Source organism: Pseudopodoces humilis, chromosome 3, assembly GCF_049639895.1.
Source record: "Pseudopodoces humilis isolate 2021_Gansu_Grassland_sample_001 chromosome 3, ASM4963989v1, whole genome shotgun sequence".
Lineage (NCBI taxonomy): Eukaryota > Metazoa > Chordata > Aves > Passeriformes > Paridae > Pseudopodoces > Pseudopodoces humilis.
The window spans coordinates 40997200-41011120 of record NC_142202.1 but is presented as its reverse complement, the minus strand read 5'-3'; the positions used below and the strand labels follow the sequence as shown (position 1 = coordinate 41011120).

The 13921-nt window shown below is 42.4% G+C and overlaps 1 protein-coding gene and 1 long non-coding RNA gene across 4 annotated transcripts in view; one reads left to right on the top strand and one right to left on the bottom strand.

The window, feature by feature from the left end:
- Positions 1-6400, bottom strand: part of SMOC2 (SPARC related modular calcium binding 2) — a 143361-nt gene extending 136961 nt beyond the window's left edge. For all 3 annotated transcript variants that reach the window (XM_014248348.2, XM_005518574.3, XM_005518573.3), the window contains exon 1: positions 5814-6400. In XM_014248348.2, coding sequence (XP_014103823.1) covers positions 5814-5888 — 75 coding nt within the window. In that variant the 5' untranslated portion in view covers positions 5889-6400. The remainder of the gene's footprint in view (positions 1-5813) is intronic.
- Positions 6401-10655: 4255 nt separating this feature from the next.
- On the top strand, positions 10656-11928 carry LOC148184632 (uncharacterized). The gene is made up of 2 exons (XR_015772267.1): positions 10656-11045; positions 11142-11928. It is a non-coding gene; the product is annotated as an uncharacterized LOC148184632 (long non-coding RNA).
- The last annotated feature ends 1993 nt before the right edge of the window (positions 11929-13921 follow it).

The window sequence follows — 13921 nt, the reverse complement described above, 5'->3', positions numbered from 1 at the left end:
TGAAAATACACAGGGCCATTGAGACCAAATGACTGGCATCATGAGAATTTTTCTGTAGAAGACAGTAGAGGGACAGAGAAGGCAGTATTCACAAAGTCAAAAACTACTTTGACTATATTAATTTGGAAGAAAGCATTATGAATTTTCATCATGAAATGGCCTTCATGATGAATCTATGATGTCAACTCTTTAAAAATCTACCTCACAGCACAATACTGACTCAGTCAGAAAATTAAGATGCATTTGAGTTTTGATTCTAAAGAAAACGCAAAAGTTTTGGAAATCCCTGAGTCATTTGCAAGATGTAACTTCTTTTCACTCTGCAGATTGCCCAAGAATGTTTGAATTTGTCCAGATAGAAAATGTCACTCCTGAACCAAACTCGGACCTTCACGTCTGCTCAAAAATAGGTCTTTGATTTCAACTCTTTCTTACTCAGTTTTTAATTTTCAGGCGCCTCTGCACTTCCTGGTCTCAGGCCTGACAGGAAATGAAATACCAAAATACCATGAAAATGGCTGTGCCTGTGGTGAGGCTGGTCTGGCTGAAGAAATGGAAACATGAGCAAAGTCCTGAGCAAGCCAGATCTTGAAAAGATCTGTAGCCTGTTTTCCAGACCAACAGGGCCCAGATAGGTTTTGGATTGCAGCTAAACCTTTGGAGGCTTTTCAAAACGAACTAAACCTTGAGGTTTGCACACTGTCAAGAAATACAGCTGTTCCTCGAGGTATTCATAGGCAACAGGAGGCCAATGACAGCATCAAAAGTGGACACAATGTGTATGATCTACTTCTTTTTGTTTGCTCTGTCCTGCTCTTGCCGCTCCACTCACATTCATTTCTACTCTTCAATTCTAGTTTTAAAAATCTTATGGGCATGCAGTCAACCAGCCATCCTCATTAATGTCTTACACATTATAAGGTGCAGTTCATGCTGGCTGCATGCACAAAAATTACTTCTGACCCCTGATCAAAAGTTTGCTGAGTCTTTCAATATCAACTCCCACAGGTTTTGGTGTTGTTTCTTTAATAAGAAGTGTCTTGAGAGTTTATTGCAAGGAAGCATTGTTGAAAGTGTTTTATTTTCAGAGCTGATGTACCCTTGGTTGTATCAATGCCCATTTGCAGTAACAATGTTGTTAGGATCTGGAGCCACTTACAGTTTTATTTATGGTCTTGGTTTTTCAGTCACAATTAGAGTAACTTTTCCAAATGTTTTGGTTTGCAGGCGCCATCCAAATGGGTCCCTAACTTGGAAAGCTTTGATTGTGTTTAGTTTCCCTTTACTGAACTACCTTAGTGGTCCATTTTACATTGGTCAGTGTTGTGGAAGCTATCCAGCATACTAAATGGTATTGAATACTCACAAAGCATGTGCCAAGGGAGAAAAAGAAAACAATTGTTCCCCAAAATATTCAGCTGCTGATGAAACAAGCTATTAACAGGCAGAGGTGTTCATTTCAAGAAGCAATTTCAAGCAAACTTTCTCCCTTTGTAAGATCTATCAATTTTTTTGATTGTATTAAGAAAAGCACATGGTTCAGCAAGGCTTTGAAAGAATAGTTTGTGGTATGTTGCAAGTCATCAAGATTTTAAAATAAGAAACACTTGTATCCTATTGTTTGTAGAAGTACATCCACACACACACAACAGTGCAACTGAGATAAAAGCGAAGTTGACGGTTTCAAAAATGCAGTATAAACAATGACAAAGTGTATTGGTAAGTGCAGTGATCATAAACTTACTTATTCGAGGAACAAAATGAGTTTTCTTCAAAGCACTGTGTTTCAAAACAAAAGCAGCTATATCCACAAGATATTCATAATTTTCCTAATATAAGAAGTTAACAAGGCTCAGATCTCCTCCGTTTCATACATCCAGAAATAACGGGTGCACCTCACAGAGCAGAATGAAAATACAGCATTGCCAGAACATTCCAACAGTGTGTTACAAAAATTGCAGAGTGCTACCTGGTTTTCTATAAACAAGGTAAAAGGAGAAGGCTACTTAAGATATTTTGTGGAATGTAAGAACGTTTTACATTAGCATTTGACACAAGGGGAGAAAAAGCCAGGAGCAGCCAAACTGGCTACAGTCCCTCCAGATCTCATGGGTTCTTATGAGATAGCTCTCACCCTACCTTTCCATACTGAAAGCCATTGTTCCATTGCCAGTATTTGTTCATTTGAAATAACAATAACAATTGTTATAGTTGTTAAATATACTAAAGAATATTCTCTCAGTAATAAAGACCATTCTCCTCCTGCATGCATCCCTGAGGCTCAGTTAGCAATTAATAATTAGTATATTTCCCTTCACTTTGTCTATTATTGCAATATGGTCCTACTCAGGAGACCAGGGTCCAGGAGCAACCTTAGCAAAGAGTAATTTTGGTGACAAGAAGAAGCCAAGACTTGGACAAACTCAAAGTAACTCTGGACTATCTCTAACCCAGTGAACGCATAGAAAGGTGAAACTCTTAGACCCTGGTGCACATCATGGCTTCCCAATAAAGATTTGGGTATGCATCAGCCCGTCTCTCATGGTCCTTCTCCACCCTGGCACATAGGCAGGCAATCAAGTAAGTTCTGTCTGGGTCCAGAGTTTGGGCAGAGAGGGACAGATTACAACACTCACACTCACTTTAGATATAGCCATGAGGTCCAGGGGACCAGACTCTAGACAGGCGGGAGCGTTTCAACTACCTGCTGACTATTCTGATGTATCTGTCTGCCAGAAATCATCCTAATAGATACTACTTGGTAGGAGACCATATGCTCATCACTCCTTGCAAACCTGCAGTCACATAAGACTGTTAGACAATCAGAAATCTCTTAGAGATATTATTTGTGTGAAAACTCTGTAATTTATTGCTATTGGACTACTGCAAAGCTTCCAACATCTGAAAATCACATATTCACCTGTACTATAGACATGTGTGGTTGTTGTGGGTATTTCTGCCCAAGTGAAATGTAAAAATATTATTTCTAATTAAATGGGGAAACAAGTCTGTAAACTACAGACAGAAAGTCTTATCTGAAAGTAGTACTTGTTCCATTCCTGGAGTTAGTGAGGACATAAAGTTAAAACAGCACAGAGGTCCGTTTATAGAGATGAAAATCTTTAAGACAGATGTTGATATCCTCCCTCCCTGCCATGTCATCACCCAGTTTGTTGCTTAGAGCCCAGGCAAGGAAAAAACCTCTAATCCATGTGTTACCTTTTGGAAAAAGGTAGAGTGGCTTTTGCTAGAGGGAACTATAATTTTATTATCGTGTCTCTGCCAAGGTTCATCTTATATCAGATTTACCACTGCAGTAAAGGAGACTGTGCCATTGATATTGTCATCATCTGGCAAGATGAGTATACCTGTGACAGTACCTGTGCCATCAGGGATGTGGATTTCCCCTCCACGATCATCCATGATTTTATGTTTTCATAAAACTCAGATCCATAGTGAAACATGCCCTGTTCCCATGAACTCTGGTTATTTATGAAAATTTCAGCCTTTATCTGCTATTCATCACGCCACAAATAAAATCTGCATCTGATGGGTGGCCAAAAGAATGGCCGTTCTCAGTCGCCACACAGTGGCATAGCAGGTGAAAAAAAGCCATAGATTTTCTTGGTCTTTCTACACAGCTTTGGTTTGTTGTTCCTTGTAATTATGCAGGTAGTATCCATGAATATTTGAGAAAGGTACATGTGGAAAGAGTTACATAGTCTGCGAACTACAAGCAAAATTATTACAGGAGTTCAGAATGATTAAGCGGTGTAGTGTTTATTGCTGTAATAGCATTTTTATTTTTATTGTTGTTTAAATAGATTAAGTAGAGAAACAGTAGAAATAAACCTGCCTCACTCAAATTTCAGCTTTGTGGGAAGATGTAGAAAGTATATGTGCACCAGTGTGTGTTTGTGTTATTTCATTCCCAGGGGTGTCTGCCTGTCCACAACTTGTTTTAGGGAAGGATTTCCAGTGTAGTCTATTATTTGTATGGGTTAGCCCTTTCCATAAGAAGAGCACAGGCAGTGGAAAAATTAGCATGAACTCACTACCTACAGTCCTCTACTAACAAGGCTAGCTATGCCTACCAAAATGTTCAAATTCATTTCAGTCTGAAAACTTGATGTTTTCAAAACCATTACCTTTTTCACAGCAGAGGCAGAGGGTGGGTATTCCACCAGGATTGACTTTTCTGCTCATGGTTCTTAAAGATGCAGACTACTGTGTAGTCTGATCTATGATTACTACTACTAATGCATACTGAAACGATGAAAGAAGGAACAGAATGGCTTTAACATCACTCAGATGACAGTGAAGTCAAATACATTTGCATGAGTATATGATATTAATTTTTAAAGAGTGTGCTGAACTGCCCTTGGCCAGATTTTTCAATGTTTTTTTGAGGCAGACAACCCCTCACTAAATGAAAAGTATATCCTGCAGTGATTTATATCTTAATATTTTAAATGGCTTTAACATAATTTAGGTTATGTATCACTTAAAGATATTGTAACGGTCACAATCACTCTTACTTTACATTTGGACAAACTAAGGTTTGGTAGTATTTCCAAATTACTTCCACACTAATATTTAGAACTCTTTTTATGTACAGATAAAAAGAATATTACATGTGCTATCTTGTAAATTATACATACATTTGTTAAAGTGAACTTGAAAGTAGATTGCAATTTTAATCTGTTTACTAGAAGAGTATGTATCACCTGAGAGTCTAACGGGGCTTCAAATGAATGTCTTAAAACAGAAAAATTTGATGATCACTTGACTTTATCTGATCCACACTTCAAAATGCCACACACAATAAAATTCATGGAGCAAACCCATTCCTTTAAGGTTTTCAATTAGCAGCTTCTAATCTATAAATCATTTAAGAGGGGAAAAAAAAAAAAAAAAAAAAGTCAAACTTAGACAACAAGGCAAAACTTTTCCTGAAGAATTTCAGGTATGAACAGCTCAGCCATCCCCCACTGCCATTTCACCTTGAGCTGTCCCTATAGCACCTTACTCAAGAAGGGGGGAAAAAGGAGAAGAAAAAAAAAGAGGAAAAAACTCAACTCTCGGGATTTTACAGAAATTTTCTGAAAGACTTAAACAAAATAGGGCCTATTTAACTTTGCAGCTGCCTATAACTTTACCATAATAAACTCTAAGCGCACAGCCTTCACCAAAACACTTAAAAACAGCTTGAAAGAGGTATTCGCTGCCCGTTATGTTTACTCAAGCACTTGTTTAAAAACACATTTAAGGAAAATGTTTTTATTTCTACAGATTGCATTAATTATAGCTTTGCAAACACTGCAAGCTCTTCAAGAAGACTGAACTGAGCTATTAGCTGCAAACCTCAGGTCTTGGCTAGAAGAGTGGTTATGGCTTATTTAGTAAGCCTAATGAATTGGCTCACCCATCTCTACGCGGACTTCCATGTATAGCACCATGGAGCCTGGAATAGCCAGAAAGGCTTGTTTCATATCGCTTTATAATTAAAACAAAGTAGACTCGGTCAGCCCGAGTGGGTCCAGAGGCAGACCTCCCTGCAGCATTACTCGTGTGTCGGGCAAACAGAAGCGCTCGGGCGGGCATTAGCGCGGGACGGACGCTCTGCGGGGACCCGCAGCAAGGCTCTCCCCGGCGGTGCGGCTGCTCCCGGGGCGCTCCGCGGAGCTGCGGCCCGGCCGGGGCGGGGAGCAGCGCTCGGCCCGCCAGCCAAGGGTGCCCCTCGCCGCCCGGGGGCCGCATCGCCCGCTCAGGTGCGCCCGGGACAGGCTGGCGCTGCGGCGGGGTGGCCTTACCGTGAGGGCTGAGAGTTTCTGTGCCGGCACGGCGGGGAGCAGCTCCGGCAGCAGCAGCAGCAGCGGCACCCACATCCTGAGGCGGCGGCGGCGGCGGGCACGCAGCGGCTGCGGGCGGCGGAGGACGGGGACTCTCCTTGGGATGTCAGCCCCCCGGCCACCCGACGCCTGCTTTGGCTCCTTTTCAGTCCCTCCGGCTGGGAGGTCCCAGCTCAGGTCCTCAGTTTTCTTTTTCCCCACCCCAACCTTAAAATTTGGGGACCCCTGTAAGTGCCGCCTCTCAGCTTTTCTCCCTCTCTCTGCGTCCCTCGGGAGTCAGCCCCGGCTAGGAGATGCTCCCCCAGGCTCTCCGCTCCCGGAGCCCTCCCACTGCCGGGGGAATCTGCCGGACGCCGCCGCCTCCCCCGGGGCGCCGCGCCTGCTCCGCCTCGGGCGGGCTGCTGTCTAGCCCTGGGGATCCCTTTCTCTCCCTTCCAGCCCTGAGCCCTCTGTGGCAGGGGAAGCGGGAGGAAACGACTGGGACGGGAAGGGAGGACCCACCACCACGGCCGGGAGCACGCGGGAAGGCACTGCCGCGGCTGCGGAGGCTGGCGGTGTGCGACCTCTCCGAGCCGCTCTGCCCCTTTTCCTCTTATCCTTCCCCCTCCCCAGCCCGGCCTCCGCTTTCTCCTCCCAGACGCACAGATCCTCACCGATTAACCCTCCCCGGTGCTCCCGAGGGGACGCCGCTTGCTTCCCCCGCAGGGTTTATTCCTCCCTCACCCCCCCCGCCTCACTCGGAATCAACATGTACAAACACCCGCAGCCCCTGGCAGGCGGGGGAGGGCAGTCCCGACCCCCGCCCCGGTGAGCCCGACCTCCTACCGGAGTGCCCCGGCCCCGCATCCCGCCGGGCGGCTGCTGCTCTAGAGAGCAGGCTCTACCCTGAGCCCCTCGCTGAGCCGCGTGTGACAAAGCCCGCAAGGATGTCAGATGGAATGCTTGAAAAAATTGTCACTTGTGTGCTGGGAGTTGTGCCGCTTTGCAGCCTTCCTAAAGCCCTTCTGTGTCCCACTTAAGACACCTACTGCTGACTTTTCCAGATCCTACAATGTTCAATTGATGCAGCCAGCAAACTAGTTGCAGCATTGCCCGGTCTCAGTGAGCACCCACAGTCACAAGAATTTGAAAAGCTCCCTTTTCAAAAGGTTTTGTTTTATATGATGCAATTTTTAACAAAGTATTTGCACACATCTATGTGTCAATGCCCTGTAATTTCTCCTGCACTTTTTAAACGGGGAAAAGAAAACAAAGCTATCATATTCCGTTCCCCAGGTTGGAGCATGTTTGAGGCGCTTCACTGCACCAGACCTCTGCTGCTCTCAAACTAGCAGCACCTCTCATAGTGATAGCAAGTTGCCAGTTGCAGCATTAGGCATTGCAGTACATTTTTCCAGCCTGGGCTTCACAGCCCTTTCCTCTCAGCTGGGTGAAACTTGGCAATGTCTGTCAGAGACGAAAGGATTTTTTTTTTCTTGTGACCATGACTAGCCTTTTTCATACCACAAAGTAATTCACCACATGTACAGAGCTCTGTTTCCCCATCTTTCTAGTCCTCTTCCATGCTCTCCTGGCTGCCTCAGTTTGTTTCCCAGTTTTTGTCAATGTCCCCTTCATCACAATCCTGTGCCTGCTTTCCTTTCTCTTTCACCTTGCACTTTGCATCTTGCAAGCCCCGCAGCTCCTTTGCCTTCACTTCAATGCTGTGTGCCACACCACTGGCATGAAGCTGGGCAGAGGCAATTCGTGGCCAGCCGTCCCTTTGCTCTTTGTCTATCTTGTTTGTCTTTGGTTTGTCTGTCAGGACATGCCAAATGACACAGCAGTTTGGGGTTGACACTGCAGAAAAAAATACATTCTCAGAGTTGATGAGAAATATATCTAATAAAAGCAAACTGCAGGTTTTTGTGGGCTTAGAATTTAGTCGAATGTGAGTGGATTTACATGAATTTGACAATAGACAAAAGGCCAAAATTCTGCAGAAATGCAAGTTTAGAGTCCAGAAACTGTTGACATTATCATTTTAAAATAAAGATGATTTGCCAAAATATACACTGTTATTTTCTCTACTGTCATTTCCCCAACTTTTCTCCAAAGAAACTGAAAATGCCATTTAAAATTTCTTCTTTCGTTTATTTTGTCCACCCATCCTAGAAGATAATTCAGCCTAAGACAGGTATTTTTAGAGGAAAATAAGAGACCAAGTGATAAAAACCCAGCAAGGTTTAAGCAATGGAATGTAGCATTGTATAAATGTAAAAGACAGAGTGATTTCAACAGGCAGAGCTTCCAGCACCATGTGGCAAGATGCCTACCTGCCTCCAAGAACTTCCAGTCTGATTAGACAGAGACTATGAAAAGGGAAAGAAAAGTTTTTCCTTGCTATAGCCAGGGAAATATTTTGAGAGAGTCGCATCAGTACTCCTTACAGATGTTGACCATTTATTTAAAAAGGAGACAGCTTTCCAGAAGGACTCATAGGTCCATCCACAGCCATCCCCTCCACATAGATGCACTGAAGGAAAACTTTGTTTTACATTACTTCTTGTAGTGTGTCAGTGGTGGGTTTATCCTGAGCTCAGCCCTCAGCCCCCACAACTAGACATATTTTGGGTTGTGTTGGAGTCAGTTGCCACCTAACACCAGGAGGGTGCCCACACTGGATCTCTGCTTGTACACAAGTCTCCTGAAGTCCTACACATCCATTAGCACAATGAGACCCAGGTATTCTCCTCCTGCCCTGAGTCTTCTGAGAGGTGTTGAGGAAAGCAGCTTGTATTGCTCAGATGAGGGAACCTCATGGCGCATCCTATATAGTTCAACAGCAGGGGATCCAAACATACAGGAAATACACAGCAGAATTTAATGAGTGCTTTCATTTTATGCTTCTAATTGGGTCAGAAAAAGAAAAGGGGAATTATCTTGCTGCTACAGAATTGTTCAGGCTGCTCTAGAATACTGTGGATGGCTGCCCATCCTGCATTAAATTCAACAGGATTGTTCCAATAAAGATCCTGGAAATTCTAATTGGGAGAAAGGAAAACTTATCTGTCTCTTGACTATCAAGACTACAGAAAGTAAATCCTCTTAGTTTACAATATAGCACTGTAGTGACAGGGATGGACTGCTAGGTCCAAACTGAGTTACTTGGTGGGGGTATGTAAGCATTCAGGAGTCTGCTTATCAGGATCAGGTGTTGTTTGGCAGAGGATAATGCAATGCTGAGAAAGAGAGTCTTTTTTGCCTGTGAATTTCTGGCACCCCTATTCAAAGAGTTAGCAAGCAGATTCTCTGCTTATACCTGCTTTTCAAGTTTGCTGCTTCTCAAGAAGCAAATGTATTCTGTAGCCTCACTTGAGATATACCAAACACTTGATTTATTTTTAAAGTTGGAAAGAAATAATGGGAAATCATATTAAAACTCAAGCAAGCAATTGTTGTAATACCTAGAGAATACACAGGGACTTACAGACATGCAAACAAGTACAGAACAGTTATTTCCATGTTGTGTGACTAGGACATACCTTTCTCTCAGGGGTTTCTACGTTACTGAGTATCATGAAATCTCAGCCAGTGACAGACTGTGTCTGTAATAAATACTAACAAAATAGAAGTCATTATTTTTTTTTCACTTGTACGGCATTTTCTCTTAGCTTCTTTTAGAGACATACTAAATCAGACCCAACTAACATCAATGACAAGTCTCCCATGTCTCTGAAATGAACATGGATGAAAAGTTCACAAATAGAAACCTGGAAAACTCCAGCTCTACTGCACTTGTATAATGAACTGTATTCATGAGTTTTCATACTTGATGGGAGTGAGATCTTGTATATACCATACATTTAGCTTAAAGTAACAGTAAAATCCTCTGCTGTCTTCCTTTGTGTTTGCTGTGAGTAATTGGGAAGATGAATTCCAAAAACTAGATAGGAGTCTGTGGGACTTCTTTAAAAAACTAAAAATTGCTTATTCTTTTTAATTAATTTTTTAAGTGGAAAATGGTCTTTATAAACTGTTTTCACACAGCTGTGAGCAAGCAGTCAATGATGGAGCTGTGTTCTGTGCCACCTGAAACTTGGAGTTTTTATATGATTTGGGAACCAGAGGCTGAAATCCTCTTTTTTGAGAGTTACACAGGTGAGCCAAACCCTCATCCCAAAACACCGAGACCTATACATTATTTAATCATTAAAAATAAAGTCATCGAACTGACCTTTTAGGGAGGGGACAGAATATAGAGGTCAAGTCAAAACTGCAGAGGAACAGACCAATGTGTGTGGCTGGCTGTCCTTGGGAAAATAGACAGCTTTGGAAAGCATCATCCTTCACTTAGACTTTATAATTTCAGCATGTTGCATTTTACATTTGTAGAGCTTACTATGTGGAGATTTATCACTTCTTAGTGAGTAGTCAGTATGAGGAAGAAGACTTAAACCTCTTCAGGGCAACAACAATGGCAAAAACACCCAACTCTCAACTTGACACAAGAGCAATGCTAGCAGCATTCCCACCTGCCAGAGACACAGTTCTTTTACGCTCTTCCCATCACCCAATGCCAGTGCACTCTTAATCAGATCTTTTATACTTTTTTCAATCAGAAGATTGCTTATTGCAGCGCAGAGACAGGCACTGCTGTTGACTCACTCACCTTGCATTAAATCAGAGGTTTAATGAGGAGCCACAGGTGCTCCTCTTTCACTCAACTGTGGAGCATGGGATGGGATGGCTGGGATGAGAGCCAAACTCTGAAAAAACATCTGGTGGCTGAGTTAAAGGAGCACCAGGGTTGGCAAGAAGGATGTGAACACCAGCAGAGGCAAGAAGGATAAAGAGGAAAAAACAGCCTTTTGGAAGTGCTGCTGACAAACCTGGTCTCCTGCTTGACTGTCTGGAAACAACCATGGTGTTCTGCATGATTCTTGGAGCCTTAGACATAAGCCATGCTGTGGTCAGAAGGAGGAACTCTGTCTGGGGGGGATAAATTCATCCCTAATTCTTGCACCTAGGTTGGCACCAACCATTAAAATCATAAAGGAAAAGAGCTATTGCATGAAGTGAAATACTGGCTGTAAAAAGCTTTTCTGAGAGCCAGGGAGTAGCTGACTTAGGTGACAAAGGATGCAACAGAAAATAAGAACACAAAATAATACCAGAAGATCTAAGACATCAAAATTCTTTGTCAGAGAAGTAGTATGTGTTTTATTATTATTATTATTATTATTATTATTATTATTATTATTATCTTTCTGTGGGTGGACTTATTTTGCTATTCTTACCTCTTTACAGTATGGCTCATCATCTTTTGGAGGAAATATTTTTCATTTTCATACAAAAGAAGGAACAAACAGTTTAAATGTGAAAATATAGGAAATCTTCTTACTGGGAAGATCCTGACCAGATTTCAGAGATGTACCACTTCAGCATCCATATGCACTGCTTCTCAGAAGAATAGGAGGTGGTTCCACTCTTCTAATCCTTAGAGGCTAAATGGAAATGCTTTCACAGGAAAAGTGTGGTATTTTATCAGTGGAAATTTCATGCAGTCCTAAATGTGGAATAAAAAGCTAGGTTTAGTGCATGAATATATTTTATTTCCAATCCATAGCACTGACATTTGTATTATAATAAGCTTACTATTTTGCATTCACAAACCCGTTGTAACCCAAACTCCTTTACATTGTCACTCCTCTTCCTCAGCCCCGTGTAAAGGGAGCCCCGTGGTCCCAAGCCAGCTTTCTGTGGGCACAAGGTGTTTGCAAAGTCTTCACCACACCTGGGCATCTCAGCCCAAATGCCAAGGCCCAAAAGCTGCAGCATCACCACTGGCAGAGATCAACCCAGGACAGGACGGAGGCGAAGCTGTCTGAGCATGCTTGTCCCTTTCCACATCGTTCCTTCCTCCTACATAAACACAGGGCTTCCATCTTCAGGGCACCTTTCACAGTGACTAATGCCTTTTAAGACATTAGGAAGTAGAAAACAAACAGGCATAAGCTAGTTGTTCCTTAGCCCTTCTGCCCTTCACTCCTACCCTCTCCTTTTAATGGGCACATGGCAAAGAAAAGTGTATTTACTCCTTTCTGCCCTCTGTGACTGTCCAAGGAAAGTCAGAACAAATCTTCTGTGCTAGGTGAGAAAACATGACTGCAAACAACAGCCTCATCTGCAGGGGTGAAATATTGGAAATATAAGCAAGAGGGAGGAGAGGACCCCAAAATTGGGGGAGAGCAGAAATATCTACCCAGAGGGTGCAGATCTGCAGTTAGAGTCCTGCAGCCAGCTTTTGAGTTATCCTGAGAATGTATGCAGCGGAACTTCTGGTAGAAAAGTGGTATTATCAGCATTCAGTGGTCTGTGCAAAAATTGCTACAGGTGACCTAGCGAGATTTTGCTTTGCAATGGGTTGCAGCCACTTTTAATCTCCTGAGAGTCATCTTTTCTTACCAGGTTCTCACCAGAAAGAGTCAAAAGTTATAATAATGCAAATATTATATATTATTTTGCAAATAATGCAAAAAGTTCATTTAAATTTTAAAGAAAAAAATATTTTAAAAGCCCACATTTTGGGGGGAAATGCCCATTTTTTCTAAATGTTTTGGATTGTCATTAACTGGTTTTGCCCAGCTGGTGAGTACAGGTGCATTCCCATAGACATGGTGGTAACAGTAAAACAGCAGGTTAACATGGCAACGGACATGACTGCTTCTCAGCTTTTAATCACTTCTTTCCTTTACAATTTACTCAGTATTTCAGAAGCTGTGATTTTCATGTACTTCCCATTGCCTACCAAAGGCAGTGGTTGCACCTTCTGCCACCAGTTTGTTTGTTTTCACTTATGCTGACTACTAAACTAACTAACAGCCATACATTTTGGAGAATGTGTTCATAAGTGCCAAGGTTTCTTCAAAAACCATTGAACATCCTGTAGAGTAATGTCAAGAACTCATTTGGGCATGTGTTGCTTTACCACTTTAGAGAAAAGACAATATTATTTTTTTGTTTTAAACTGAAGCAAAAAGCAGCAAGTTTTATGGGTTTTGGCAGGCTGGTCTTTGTTGCTAGCATTTCTCCTTAAGCTGAGTTAGTAGTGAGCTGCTGGCTCACCATGTCTCTGGGGCACACTGAGGTACAGTGTAAAGAGTGGGGCAATAAGATAAATTTATAGCAAGAATTAAGTGCAGAGACATCATGAGTAATTGAATAAGGAGCTGTCAGCTTAGACAAACAAACTATCAAGGCTTTTTCTCTGTAAGGCTGACATTAGACCAAAAGTTCATTTCTCAGACCTGAAGAAAAACTTTCTTTCTCATTGTGGTTTTAAACCTCTTACAGGCTTCATAAACATTAATTCACAAGGTGTTTAAAATTTTGTGTGTCAGCAAAGATTTGTGCAGGTTCTGTAGCTTGTATTTATTTCTATGGAGTGACTAAGGCATAAGAAAAAAAGATTCTTGCTTATGAAATGTAAACACAGGCCCACTTGAGAGACAGTGATAGGAATTACACTATTTAGTAAATGATTGGTTTCCACTGGGAGAGCAAAGTATTTTGCATTGGAAGAGACACAGAAAAGAAAAAAAAAAGAAAAGGGAATGTTTCATAACTATTTTTCTAAGAAAGAATGTGAAACAGTATCTGTAACTGGCACCTTATAACCCTTAGATCATTTGGCCTTTCCTGAGCTCACAAGAGTCAATCAGAAGTTCTTCAGGGAAACAAAATGTACGTGTGTTTGTGCCACTGCACACCAACTTTTAAAAAGCTATGCTTTCCACAGTGGGGGCACATCAATTGCAATAATATCAGTCAGGAATATCTGTCAGGAAAGATTCCTTGGGCTCCCAGCAAGTGCTTCCACTGACAAGCAGGCAGAACTTTGCCCCTCAGCCAAAAGGCTGCTGCTTGAGATGCCTGGAGATAGAGGACACCCTTTGAGCTCCTATGTTGCCTGAATGACACCCAGCTCTCCCATATCCCATCCTATCCACCAGCTGGTCAAACTGTTCTGGAGTAGCTCTGACAGATGAGCTCAGGACAGAAGGATCTTCTGGTAGTCAGCAGGGCCA